Source organism: Octopus bimaculoides, chromosome 14 (genome assembly GCF_001194135.2).
Source record: "Octopus bimaculoides isolate UCB-OBI-ISO-001 chromosome 14, ASM119413v2, whole genome shotgun sequence".
Lineage (NCBI taxonomy): Eukaryota > Metazoa > Mollusca > Cephalopoda > Octopoda > Octopodidae > Octopus > Octopus bimaculoides.
The window spans coordinates 18,006,794-18,020,302 of NC_068994.1; the positions used below are offsets into that span (position 1 = coordinate 18,006,794).

The window sequence follows — 13,509 nt, forward strand, 5'->3', positions numbered from 1 at the left end:
GAAAGGGGAAGAGTAGAGCAGGTTCCTGTAGAGGAACTACATTGCTACTCACATTTAGAGGAGAGGATGAGAAAGAACCAGTAGCAGTAGTGAAGAGATAAAAAAAGTTAATAAACTGTTGTATACCAATAGTAAAGAAAGTGTTAAATGTTTTACAGAAATCTTACAAAAAGAAAGCCACATGTTCTTGTATCATCAGACATCATACCTCACACTATGAAGTAAACTTTCTAATTTTACTTACAGCATTAGATTAGCATATGCTGTGTTATAAGTAAACTTGCTATATTTGATAGTTTATAAGGTGCATGAGTTTATATGATGCATCTCAACAGTAGCAGGCCTTTTCTTCACTCACTACTTGCCGATAACCTAAACTTTAACTTTGTATTTATAAGATACATGCTCAGTGCTTAGGATATTGGGATCACAATCATGTGTTCAATACCAGCGGTGCATTGTGTCCTTGGGCAAGACACTTTATTTCATGTTGCTCCAGTCCACTCGCCCAGCAAAAATAAGTAACACCTGTATTTCAAAGGACCAGTGTTACACTGAATCTACCCAAGAACTACTTTAAGGGTACATGTATATAAGGAATGCTCAGCCACTTGCACATTAATTTCATAAGCAGGCTGTTTCGTTGATCAGATCAACTGGAACCCTCATCCTCATAACTGACAGAGTGCCAGTTTTTAAGATACATACTGATCTTCTGAGATATCTTTTAGTTTTCTTTTGGAAAAGGGAGTGCCTTATTAGCCACTAAACCACAGTAATTAATACTGCTTCATTTATTTGGTCACTTTACAAATGCCATTTCTTCTTCCTTGTTTCACTGAAGAATTTATGCTTGTGGAAAGCAAGAACATAATTGATCATTAAGCATTCCATATAAATCAATTTTACCTATGTAAGAAACTATTTAGATTTTTTTACAGTAAATTAGCTTCAGCTTTAGCAACTTTATTTTATTGAGTGAGAAACTTTGGCTGTAAACATTACTTATAATATGAAAACATTGCTACATTTGTTTCATGCAAATATTGCCAAGCTAACAGATTACCTTTTAAACTTGCTTTTTTTTTATGTCTGATTCTTAACAACACACTAATGTAATGTATCTATTTCCATTTTCACTCTTTGATTTTCCCCACTTATTTAGCTTGAATTTTTTTTTCTTTTTTTTTTTTCTGTTCAGCAGAACTACAAAACTTCAACTGTGAAGCAAAGCTGTACCAAATGTCATGTGCCAGATGTTGGCAAAACTCCAAAAGGGAATAGGATTTTGCAAAGATATGCAGTTTCAGTCTCGTGAAAATTCTAATTAACTTCACTAAAGTAACACATCCTTTTGTTTACCTTTTTCAGTTAAGTGGTTGACAAATCAAGACTAGCAACTAAGTATCAGCCCAACAGTATCAGAAAAACAGCATGTTTTGTATTTAGGAAGAACTAGTTAGAATCACAGCATTGGGTAGTCAGTACAAACACAGACTACCCAAACTAACAGGGAGACACAACTTCAGGTGCATTAGATACTCTGAAGTATCTAACAGCATGAGTAGTTATGGACTAATGACCATACACTGATCAAGCAGTTAAGTACAAAGTTGCAATATTTAGATATTATTAGATAGATAGCAGAAGAGTTGCTTTGTGTCCATGTGAGGAACTGTTAATAACAATGTATTTCTTACTCTTTGTAAGAGGAAAATTATATGAGGCGTACAATCTGTGGGTACAACAGCTTATCAAGTAAGACATGCAATATGTTCTGAAAGGGAAACCTAATTAGTGAATGCTAAACAACTGAAACAATTGAAAAAGTATGGTTTGCTGAATGTTCAGTGTTTACAGGCTTAGAGAATTTGTGTGCAAGAGATTTAAGAAAGTGATTAAGTTTTCATGAGAGAAAATAAGTCTGGTTTGGATGTGTAATGTAAAGAGATGATACAGGCTTGATATAAATATTAACAAACATTGTTGATTCAAATTATCTATAGTAGAGGTACTTTAATATTAAAACAAGGAAGAAAAAGTCATACTAAACATAAGAAAATTAGTCAAGGATGTTTCACCAATCTTTTTTTCTACTTGCTGTATATAGGAGAAAGCTGTAATGCCCATAGCTTTCATAGACCCTTCTAGACCAGTGAGATAGATGCCATTAATATACTTCTTGAACTTTGCAAGTCAATATCTGCAGGAAAGACATAAGCAGAATGCTAAAGGACCAACATTCTGGGAAGGGATGACTGTATGTAGGGATTAGCAAGCAATAAGAATCTAATTAGAAATAATTAGGTGATGAGGAAAAGGCATTATCTCAATGACTAATATTATTTTAATTATGTCAACAAGTATGGGAGACAACTCAGAACATGATTCAATTTAATAGATCTCAGCAAAGTCCTTCACTGTTCATGCCAAAATAATAAGAGAAACTAGATGCCTCACTTTCCAATATTTCATATGAGGTGTGAAAAATTAGAATATCTTAGAAAATAAATTTGAGAAATTATTCAAAGTTGTCTCTTGTACTTGCCAAAGTAATTTGAAATAACATTAGTCATTGACTAATATTTGCTTTTTTTCCCATGTAATTATCTCTAATTACCTTTCTAATGCTCACTACATTAAATATGTCAGTAATAACTTAAAAGTTATTTTTCATGTGGATTGTGTCTTCAAGCAATTTCATCCCCAGTAATATATCACATTTTCCAAAATAAGAAAATTAGGCTCCATAGATGAATCAAAATGTGAAGAAAGAAGCTGTTCTGTAGTGAGTTCAATCAATGAGAGAAAAATAATCATTAAAACATTGATGCTGCTGCTGATGATGATGAGGGTGGTGGTGGTGGTGGTGTGGCAGGGTGATGATGACGGTGATAGCATAGTAATGATGATGGAAATGATGGTAGTGGTAGTGGTGGTGGTCGTGTAGTGATGATGATGGGGAGGAGGACGACAATAAGATTCTTACTAAAATAATCCAGTTTTGTTTGTAGTTGTTTTGCCTTTTAATTAAAGTTGTGTTAATGTGTGCATGTGCACTCATATGCAAGCACATGACATAGTAAAGAACAAGCTACCTAATTATGCAAATAAAATATCATTGCACTGTTGAGCAACAGCAGCAGTAGCCAGCTTTGCTGCTGCCACCACTACCACCATCAACATCATCAACATTATTTTGTGCCCACTTTTCCATGGGTTAGATGGGTTTTCTGAAGCAGTGTTCTACAGCTGGACACCCTTCTAGTCCCCAACCATTTTGTTCATATCTCACAATGCAAGAACATAGTATGATTATTCTAAAACCAAGGCAAACACTGCACTATCAATGCATTCTTGATTACTGCATTATATGTTAACTGGTTGAGGATCTTTGAGATACTAGATAAAAAATTAAACACATTACACAACAACATCCCAACAACTGAGTCATATACAGCAAGCTTCCCAGAAACTATGAGATTTGAACTCAAAATCATATACTACTCATTGATGTTGTTGGCACTCCGTCGCTTACGACATCGAGGGTTCCAGTCGATCCACTCAACGGAACAGCCTGCTCGTGAAATTAACATGCAAGTGGCTGAGCACTCCACAGACACATGTACCCTTAACGTAGTTCTCGGGGATATTCAGCGTAACACAGTGTGACAAGGCTGGCCCTTTGAAATACAGGTACAACAGAAACAGGAAGAAAGAGTGAGAGAAAGTTGTGGTGGAAGAGTACAGCAGGGTTCACCACCATCCCCTGCCGGAGCTTTGTAGAGCTTTTAGGTGTTTTCGCTCAATAAACACTCACAACGCCCAGTCTTGGAATCGAAACTGCGATCCTATGACTGCAAGTTCGCTGCCCTAACCACTGGGCCATTGCGCCTCCACTACTCATTGATATATACTAATCATATACCACTCAATTATCTGTGAGTTTTAGCTAGTATATAAAATAATGCAACAACTCAAGCGGAAAACAAAGGTCATGATCCATGAGTTGAATCATTAATGCTTTACCAAATTGGTCTTCAAGATCAGAAACCTAAATGAGAAAAAAAAATCTCTTAACTTTTTTCATACCAACACTCCTGAGACCACCCATGGTTTTATGATACAAATTTCTTGTTTCAAAGTGCTTCAGATTAAAACCTACCATCAAAATTTAATTTTAATTTATATTCTAATCACTAGCTTAATGGTTCTTTCTACTATAGGTACAAGGCCTGAAATTTTAGGGGAGGGATCTATTGATTATATTGACCCCACTGCTCGACTGGTACTTATTTTATCACATCTGAAAGGATGAAAGGAAAAGCTGACCTTGGCAGAATTTAAGCTCAGAATATAAAGCCAGAAAAAATGTCACTTTGCATTTTGTCTGGTGAGCTAACAAATCTGCAAGCTTACCACTTTAATACCTGCTTAATAATGATAAAGTACTGTTGAGAAATTTTTCATAATTTTCAAAATTAATTGAAACAAAGGCCGTATATTTCGTCAGAAATATGGTAATGAAAATGTTAAAATTGGTATTTGAGAGGCAAAATGTTTCAAGCAGAAACTGTGCCTAGCTAGATGTTTAAAGTAATGGCATGTGATACAAGATGTTTTAAATTAATGACGACAAACCCAATAGTTCAAATTTTGATAGACAGTGTGATGTGCCCCTGAACAACATAGAATTTCCTGTATGCTTCTTTCAGAAACATAGACGAAAATAGGTGCCAATCCTGTTTTTCTCAGTATATAAGGAAATATATATAAAAAAGGATATATAACATGTACAATTATTTCATGCTCTGATATATTGCATATGCAAATATTTCAATTTTCAGATTCTTCTTTTCCTACTTTAGCAGAGATAGATGGATGACCAACTATTTAAAGGTAGTGGGGAGTACATTTTGATCTATATAGATTTATATCTTTTAATAAAAGACATATGGTACATTGTTTATATGTGTAGTATGTAATATTTATAACTAACTGCCATAAGGGAATTTTTACACAACCTAGACTAGGCACTAGCACATCGCCTTCATTAGATTAATGTAATTTTCTAAATAGCGTTTATTTTTTTTAAACATGATTATTATTATAGTTGCTGTTGTCTTTCTTACCATTTTCCTTTATTATTTGGAGTAGAGAAGTGTTTTGTAAATAAAATATCTTCAATTCAAAGGGAAATTTTAGGTGTGTTCCTGACTTTTTTTCTAAAGAAAACATTCTCAAAAGTTAACACAAATGGGGCTATTTCTTTCATTATTTTTTTCAAACACTGAAAATGTTTTATCTAAACTAAATCATTACAAGCATGACATTTCATTGTATTGTTAATGACCCAATGAAAGATATGTATGTTATAAACTTGGCTGAATTTCTCCTTATCTAAAAGTCTAAGGCACCTTGCCTATATAAGAAGAAATTGTTATATTTAATCTATAATAAATCTCTGAGCAAAGATATAAACAGTAGAAATACAGAATCGTAACATATAATTGCCAACCAAGTGTGGCATCCTGTAAAGGACAGCACACTTGTCATGAAAACAGAGAGGTGTGGGTTTGAGTCCCAGGCATATAGAAAACTTACTTTTTTCTGTTGAGGGCTTATATGCCCCAATATTAGACTATTTTCTTCAGTTAATACACAGTGATTGCTTATAAGCTTTAAGCTTATAAAATATTATTATTATTTACAGAATTACAAGGTGGTGAGCTGACAGAGTTGTTAGCACACTGGACAAAATGATTATTCGTATTTTGCCTATTGCTACATTCTGAGTTCAAATTTCGCCAAGGTCAACTTTGCCTTTCATTCTTTCAGGGTCGGTAAATTAAGTACCACTGGGGTTGATGTAATCAACTAGTCACTCCCACCCCAAATTTTAGGCCTTGTGCCTTTAGTAGAAAGGATTCTTTACAGAATTGTAAAATCAACACTGTTTATCAAATCATTGCAGAAAACATACATGTTCAGTTATATATATATACAGGGGTTGGACAAAATAATGGAAACACCTAGAATCATAGTATCATAATATTGAAATATCTTTAAAACTGTCAAAAGCTTGTTTATTTTTATGTTTTTTAGTTTATTATTAGTGTTGCTTAATATGTTTTGCTGAGTCAAACTGTTATGCAACTCCTACCAAATGTGTTGAATGCCACTTTCTTTTGTTTACCTGCCCATTTGTGCCTACACACACACACACACACACACATACTCTACTCTTCTGCCCATGCTCTTCCTGTTGCCATATATATATGTGTGTGTGTGTGAGGCGTGGTTGTGTGGTAAGTTTGCTTGCCAACCACATGGTTAGGGGTTCAGTTGCACAATGTGGCATCTTGGGCAAGTGTCTTCTACTATAACCTCAGACCAACCAAAGCCTGGTGAGTGGATTTGATAGATGGAAACTGAGAGAAGACTGTGGTATGTGTGTGTGTGTGTGTGTGTGTGTGTGTGTGTGTGTGTGTGTGTGTGTGTGTCTTTGTATCTGTGTTTGTCTCCCATCACCGCTTGACAACTGGTGTTGGTGTGTTTACATCCCTGTAACTTAGCAGTTCAGCAACAATGACTGATAGAATAAGTACCAGCTTTTACGAAAAACCAATAAGTACTGCGGTTGATAAGGTCAGCTAAAATTCGTCAATGTGGTGCCCCAGCATGTCTGCAGTCTAATAACTAAACAAGTAAAAGATATGTGTGTGTGTGTGTGAGTATACACATCTATCCTACCCCTCTAACCCTGTTCAACTGTAAGGTGAGAAAAGTGTTCAGTTCAGTGCCATGTTTACAGAGTAACAAATCGTCAGCCACATTATCCAAGCTCACAACTCTCTTTCAGTTAAAATTATACAAACACTTTACTTGACACAGCATGCATCTTGGAAATCCATCACATTTTATGTATTACATTAAAAACAAATAGCTTACTTCTAGTGGAGGGTCGGTAAGTTGGAATATGTGATCGTGGAGAGGAATGTTTTTTAGAACAGCACCTGTGATGCATATTGCCAGGCTGACTGCACTAAGTGCAGGAGTACCTGAAAGCCACTTTTTAATTGGTGAATCTGGTGGTAAGATTATTTCAGATTTGCATTTTCCTCTGGAATAGAAAGATTCAGAAAAATAATTTGATAAGAAATAAAAATATAAAAGATATTCAATTAGCATACTAAACATTGCATAGCTTTTATTAAGTTGTCATTATTATTACTGACCAATGTTGTTTAACTTTAATCCTTTAATATTCAAACCAATCGTATCCAGCCCAAATATCCCACTGCTTTATGTTCAAACTGATCAGATTGGGCCTCTCACACCTGTTCTTCAATGTCATTTTAAAAATAAACAATCACATCATTGAAATCTTGAAGCTACAAGATGCTCTTTTACTCTTTTACTTGTTTCAATCATTTGACTGCAACCATGCTGGAGCACTGCCTTTAGTCAAGCAAATCAACCCTAGGACTTATTCTTTGTAAGCCTAGTACTTATTCTATCGATCTCTTTTGCCGAACCGCTAAGTTACGGGGATGTAAACACACCAGCATCGGTTGTCAACCGGTGTTTGGGGGGGGGGACAAACACATATAGACACACATACATATATATATATATACGACAGGCTTCTTTCAGTTTCCGTCTACCAGATCCACTCACAAGGCTTTAGTCGGCCCAAGGCTATAGTAGAAGACACTTGCCCAAGGTGCCACGCAGTGGGACTGAACCCGAAACCATGTGGTTGGTAAGCAAGCTACTTACCACACAGCCACTCCTGCGTCTATAATGCATGATTAATTCAAAACAATGTGAATATATAAGTATTATATTTAATAGAGTAATCTGAATACTAAAGGGTTAAAACAGCCATATCCAGCCAAAATATTCCATGTTTTGTGTTCAAACTGACTAGATCCAGACCTTACACCTACCCTACAATGTCATTCTAAAAATAAACAATCATGTCAGTGAAATCTTGAAGCTAAAAGATAATGCATAATGAATTCAATACAATATGAACAAATAAGCATTACATTTGACAGAGTAATCTGAATGCTAAAGGGTTAAGCCAGCCCTGACTAAGCAGATTTATGATCAAAGGCAATCCAGCTACAAAGAGCTATAAATTTAGAATTATATCATTCAATATATTCTTCCATTTTACGCTAACAGAGTATAATCCGAGGGGCTTTGTTTGCTGTTTCTAGCAGATCAAATTACTGTGGCTTATTATTTATTGAGTTTGTAAGGTAGGCAGACACTTACAAACACCAAACCATATATTAATTTAAGAGTTCAAATTCCAAGCACAAGGAACATACTGGTTTCTGAGCAAAACATAACTCTACCTGTGCTGGTTTTCCAAACTGAAAATTGCTACCAAGCTATACAAAGAAGTTAATTAGCAGCAGAGAAGTGATCAATCAAATACAAGCTCAGCCATGGCTGTGTGGTTAAGAAATTCACTTCACAATCTTGTGATTTCAGGTTCAATTCCTTTATGTTATATCTCAGGCAAATGTCTTCTACTGTAACCTCTAATCAGTTAACCAACATTTTTTGAGTAGAATCTGATAGATGGAAACTATGCAGAAATCCATCAGGTGAAACAAACATAGGAGAAGCTTTGTCTTCTAGAAACTACAGGAACTTCTCCTGATGATGACTAGAGCTCTTCTGATGATGATGACTAGAGCTTTCACAATGTTGGAAACCCTTCTGCATCTTCAGCATGCATCTGTGTCTATGCTTAAGGTTGTGCCAGCCTAAAGAACATGTATGTTTATCATTGTACCTCTTTATATCCTACAGGTTTGACAAATAGAGATTAATAAAATAATACCAGACTGAAAGAGATACTGAGATCAATATGATTAATTGAACCCTTGACTGGAGTGCTCCAGCATGGCCAAGAGTCCATTGCCTGCAACCAGCAAAGGAATAATATTGAAAACTTGTAAGGATCTCTTGCAGTAAAAGTTTCATTTTTACTGGGGTGAGGTGCACAATTGTGGAGGTGCAATGGCCCAGTGGTTAGGGCAGCAGACTCGCGGTCGGAGGATCGCAGTTTTGATTCCCAGACCGGGCGTTGTGAGTGTTTATTGAGCGAAAACACCTAAGCTCCACGAGGCTCCGGCAGCGGGGTGGAGACCCCTGTTGTACTCTTTCACCTCAACTTTCTCTTACTCTTTCTTCTCGTTTCTTGAGTAACGCTGCGATGGACTGGCATCCCGTCCAGCTGGAGAGAACACAAATGCCATAGAAACCGGGAAACTGGGGCCATGAGCCTAGCTAGGCTTTGAAAGGGTGAAGAAAAAAAAAGGGGGTGCACAATCATCATCTTATAAAGAATGAGGAGATTGATGAAATATATTTAGTTATTTAATTCAGCAGAACATGTGACTATATAGGAACTTTTCTGTTTGGTTTCCAGCGGCGCGACTGCCAGTGTCAATTTTCTGTTTGAATTGATTTCATATTCAGTGTAATGACACTCTTATTGGTTATTAAATGATGTGAAAGTAATTTTCACTATAAATCAATAAATAAAGAGTTATTAGTAATTAAAGTTTGAAAGTTTTGGTAATTTTAGCCAATCGTAAGCCACAGACACATTCATGGCTGTTTCAGTAGTAAGAAGCAGAACATGAGAACTCCTTTGTCTCTCGACGTTGCTGTTGCCATAGTAACAAGCGAATCCAAGCAGTCTTTGAAAAGTCTTATCTGCAAGGAAGCATGTGTTGACAAATTTGATGCTGTGTTTTGTGTGATTATGGCAGCAAGCTCAAACATATTAAAACTGTTTGTTTAATGTTTGTTTCTTTTTGTCATTGAGCATTGAGGTGGTTGTGAGGTGTGCTAAAAATAACAGCTAAATAAGATCTTTTGGATAAATATTTTAAATTAAAGTCTGTTTGCCAGCATCTTGCCCAGAGATTTAAAACTAACTGTTTTTCGCTTTTAAACATAAACATTTATTTACATGAAAGTACTGGAGAACTTTCATCTAATTCTTTCTGTTAAAAATTGTAATGTGTTTATCGCATGTAACATGTTGTTTATTGCATTTGCATTAAACACTGGTGGTTGTGAGGTGTGCTAAAAATAACAGCTAAATAAGATTTATTTACACGAAAGGAAATTACCGGAAACTTAACACGTTATTTACAAATATTGACAACACGTGCCATTTTCAGGATGTTGATGACAAATGTGCAGTCACGCACAAAATAACAGTTTCCAAATCCTGTTTCCTGACCAGGTGAAAATGACCATACTTAAAACCTCTATAACTTTTTTAAAACATTTTCCGGGAAAAAAACAAATAACTCCAGCAATTCAGTTTGGGAAAGTGTATTATTGTGCCAAATTTAAAATTTTCGGTAAATTTTAATTTTTGGAGCCACTGGCAACCAAACAGAAAAGATCCTAGGGTTCTATTCAAGTAGAAGTTTGTCTCACATTTATTAGCAAAAGGCTATGGGCCTAAACACTAATCTAATGGTTCACTGGAAGATGTAGCAGGATTAATTTCAATTAATTTTGGATTATCTACATCAAACAGGGTGCATGACTAACCAGGAAAAACTAATGGAACAATAATTATTAATCTAAGACCAGAGTAGCAATAAGAGAAGCAAAATAAAATTGATATGACAGAATAGTGATAAAAAAAAAAACAGTTAATCCTTTTTATAGCCTAGATGAAAGTATGACTACACTCCCATCAGAGCATCAACACTTTAAGCTATAATTCCAAATATAGTTCCGAAACTTTGGTAGTACATCTATCTTTGAATACAAACTGATGGTGTTAGGGTCTTGATCATAGATATTCTCGGTGATTACACCAGTGATGTAATAAAAATTATTTTAACGATGTATCTAATAAGTAGAGAAATTTGATGGATTCAATAGAAGAAAAAGCTAAATTTTGATTATTTTCCAATTTTATTTGGTGGCCTTTACAGTATTTAAACATCTTTGCCCTTTTAATCATGGCATGTGTATATATATATATATATATATCATCATCATCATCATCGTTTAACGTCCGCTTTCCATGCTAGCATGGGTTGGACGATTTGACTGAGGACTGGCGAACCAGATGGCTACACCAGGCTCCAATCTGATTTGGCAGAGTTTCTACAGCTGGATGCCCTTCCTAACACCAACCACTCCGAGAGTGTAGTGGGTGCTTTTACGTGTCACCCGCACGAAGGCCAGTCAGGCGGTACTGGCAACGGCCATGCTCAAAATGGTGTATTTTATGTGCCACCCGCACAAGAGCCAGTCCAGCGGCACTGGCAACGATCTCGCTCGAAAGTCCTTACACATGCCACGAACACAAGTGCCAGAAAGGCAACGCTGGGCACAGGTGCCATCAAGATTTCGCTTTCGCTTGCCCCAACAGGTCTTCGCAAGCCGAGTTTTGTGTCCAATGAAGGAGACGACGTTGACATGGGTGCCAGTCATCGAATTTAGCTCGATTTCGATTTCACTTGCCTCAACAGGTCTTTGCAAGTAGAGTTTAGTGTCCAATGAAGGAAAGGTATGCATTATATATACACACATGTCCTTGTTGCCTTCCAAACACCAATCACTTTACAGGGTGAACTATGTGCATTTTTCCTGGTACCACCACCACTGAGGATGCCTTGCAAATTGCAAGATTAAAAGGCCCAAAGGGGACTCTAAAACTGAAGAAGAATAGCAAAGAGAGAGGGACAGTGAATGATGATTTTAAGTGATGTGATGAGAGAGGGCGAAGTGTAATGAGAAGAATAGTTTTATAGTTGTAAGAGGGTGGTAGTAAGAAGAGTAACAGAGTAGTCACTTTTAGGAAAGGGAGTGCTGAACGAACAAATGAAAGGAAAAGCATTAGTGTCAGTGGTTAGTGAGATGGGGATAAAGTGGTAAGGGCAATGAGGAAGGTTGTGAAGAGGGAGTCCAGGACTACCTCAGCATATAAGGGCAGGTATGAGTGAAGGCTCTGTGGGGAAGGGAAGATGAAAAAGAGAAAGTTGAAGAGGATGGTGAAGTCATAGAGAGAGCAATTGAACACACACATCTTACACAATAATGGGGAAAGCCACCTATTAATTAGCTTGGTTTATGTAGATTTTACTAAAAGAAAGCAATTCTTAAAGTCTACATTGTCTAGAAAATTCTTAAAAGTTCCAATTTTAGTATATTTTTATTAAAATGTAGTTTTCATGTTTCTTTTATTATTGAAGATTTCAACTAATTTTAATTCACCATGAGATAGCATTTTTTGAAAACTTACACTGTCTGATGGTGTTTTTTTAACATTTTACTCCCTTCTCTCTCTTTCCATTGAAAGGGTTAATGATAAATTGCTTTCAAACTTGCAACTCCTCTACCCTGATTATAAATTCACCTTTATGTTAATAATCATTGGTGCACTTAGCTATGTTAATAAATGTTTCAGAGGAAATCATGTAAAGCTATAATTCTCAAGTAAAAAAGATGACTAGCTAGCTAATATGCATTTTGCAAATACAATCTGTAAGTGGAGCAGTAAAAATATGCAAAACTTTTCTAAATTTGTAAGTACAGGTGTGGCTGTGTGGTAAGAAGCTTCCTTCCAACCACATGGTTCTGGGTTCATATATATAGATAGATAGATAGATAGATAGATAGATAGATAGATAGATAGATATGTATGTATATATGTGTGTGTGTGTGTGGCTTTGTGTCTGACCGCCACCACCACTTGACAATCAGTGCTGGTGTGTTTGCATATCCGTAACTTACTGGTTTAGCAAAAGAGACTGATAGAATAAGTAATAGGCTTAAAAAAAAAAAATATGTACTGGAGTCGATTCATTTGACTAAAGAAAAAAATTCAAGGCAGTGCCCCAGCATGGCCATTGTCTAATGGCTGAAACAAGTAAATTATAAAAGATAAGTGATAAATTTCAACAAGGACACTTATCACTTTTCTTATCAAAATTTCAGAGATGAAGCTTTGTTTCATTGTTCAGAACCAAGCTCTTCCTTGTAAAAAGAATTCAAATAATTGAATACACACACACAAATGAAGACAAGCATGATAATGCAGTAGTCATTATATTATAAACAGTGTCAATTTAGTAAAGGTAAACTTTACTTGGTAGATTTCTTGTTCGGAGATTGTTTATTTTGTTTCGAGCCCCTCCTGTCTTTGTCTGTATCAGCTTCAGCATTATCTTCACTGATACAAGCATCTGTTACTTTTCTATTTATTGGCTGTTTGTCAGCTTCCAGTTGCAAGTCTGAGAAAAAGTCCCTGAAACGGGTGAGAAATTAAAACAAAAACAGTAAAATAAAACAATTGTTTCATAAGTATACATACCCACCCACAAAAAAAAACTCCAGTTAAGAATAATTAACTAAATTATTCAAAGTGCAACAAAATGGTCACAGTTTAATGACTGAAATTAGTTGTGTGTGTATAAATATACATATATATACATACCATATATA

At 35.7% G+C, this 13,509-nt stretch overlaps 1 protein-coding gene across 1 annotated transcript in view; it reads right to left on the minus strand.

Annotated features, from left to right (window-relative positions):
• Positions 1-6,908: 6,908 nt before the first annotated feature.
• Positions 6,909-13,509, minus strand: part of LOC106880017 (enolase 4) — a 38,290-nt gene continuing 31,689 nt past the window's right edge. The window contains exons 4-5 of the mRNA XM_014929814.2: positions 13,154-13,312; positions 6,909-7,123 (exon numbers count right to left, since the gene is read on the minus strand). Of these exons, the coding sequence (XP_014785300.2) occupies positions 6,928-7,123; positions 13,154-13,312 (355 nt within the window). The 3' untranslated portion in view covers positions 6,909-6,927. The remainder of the gene's footprint in view (positions 7,124-13,153; positions 13,313-13,509) is intronic.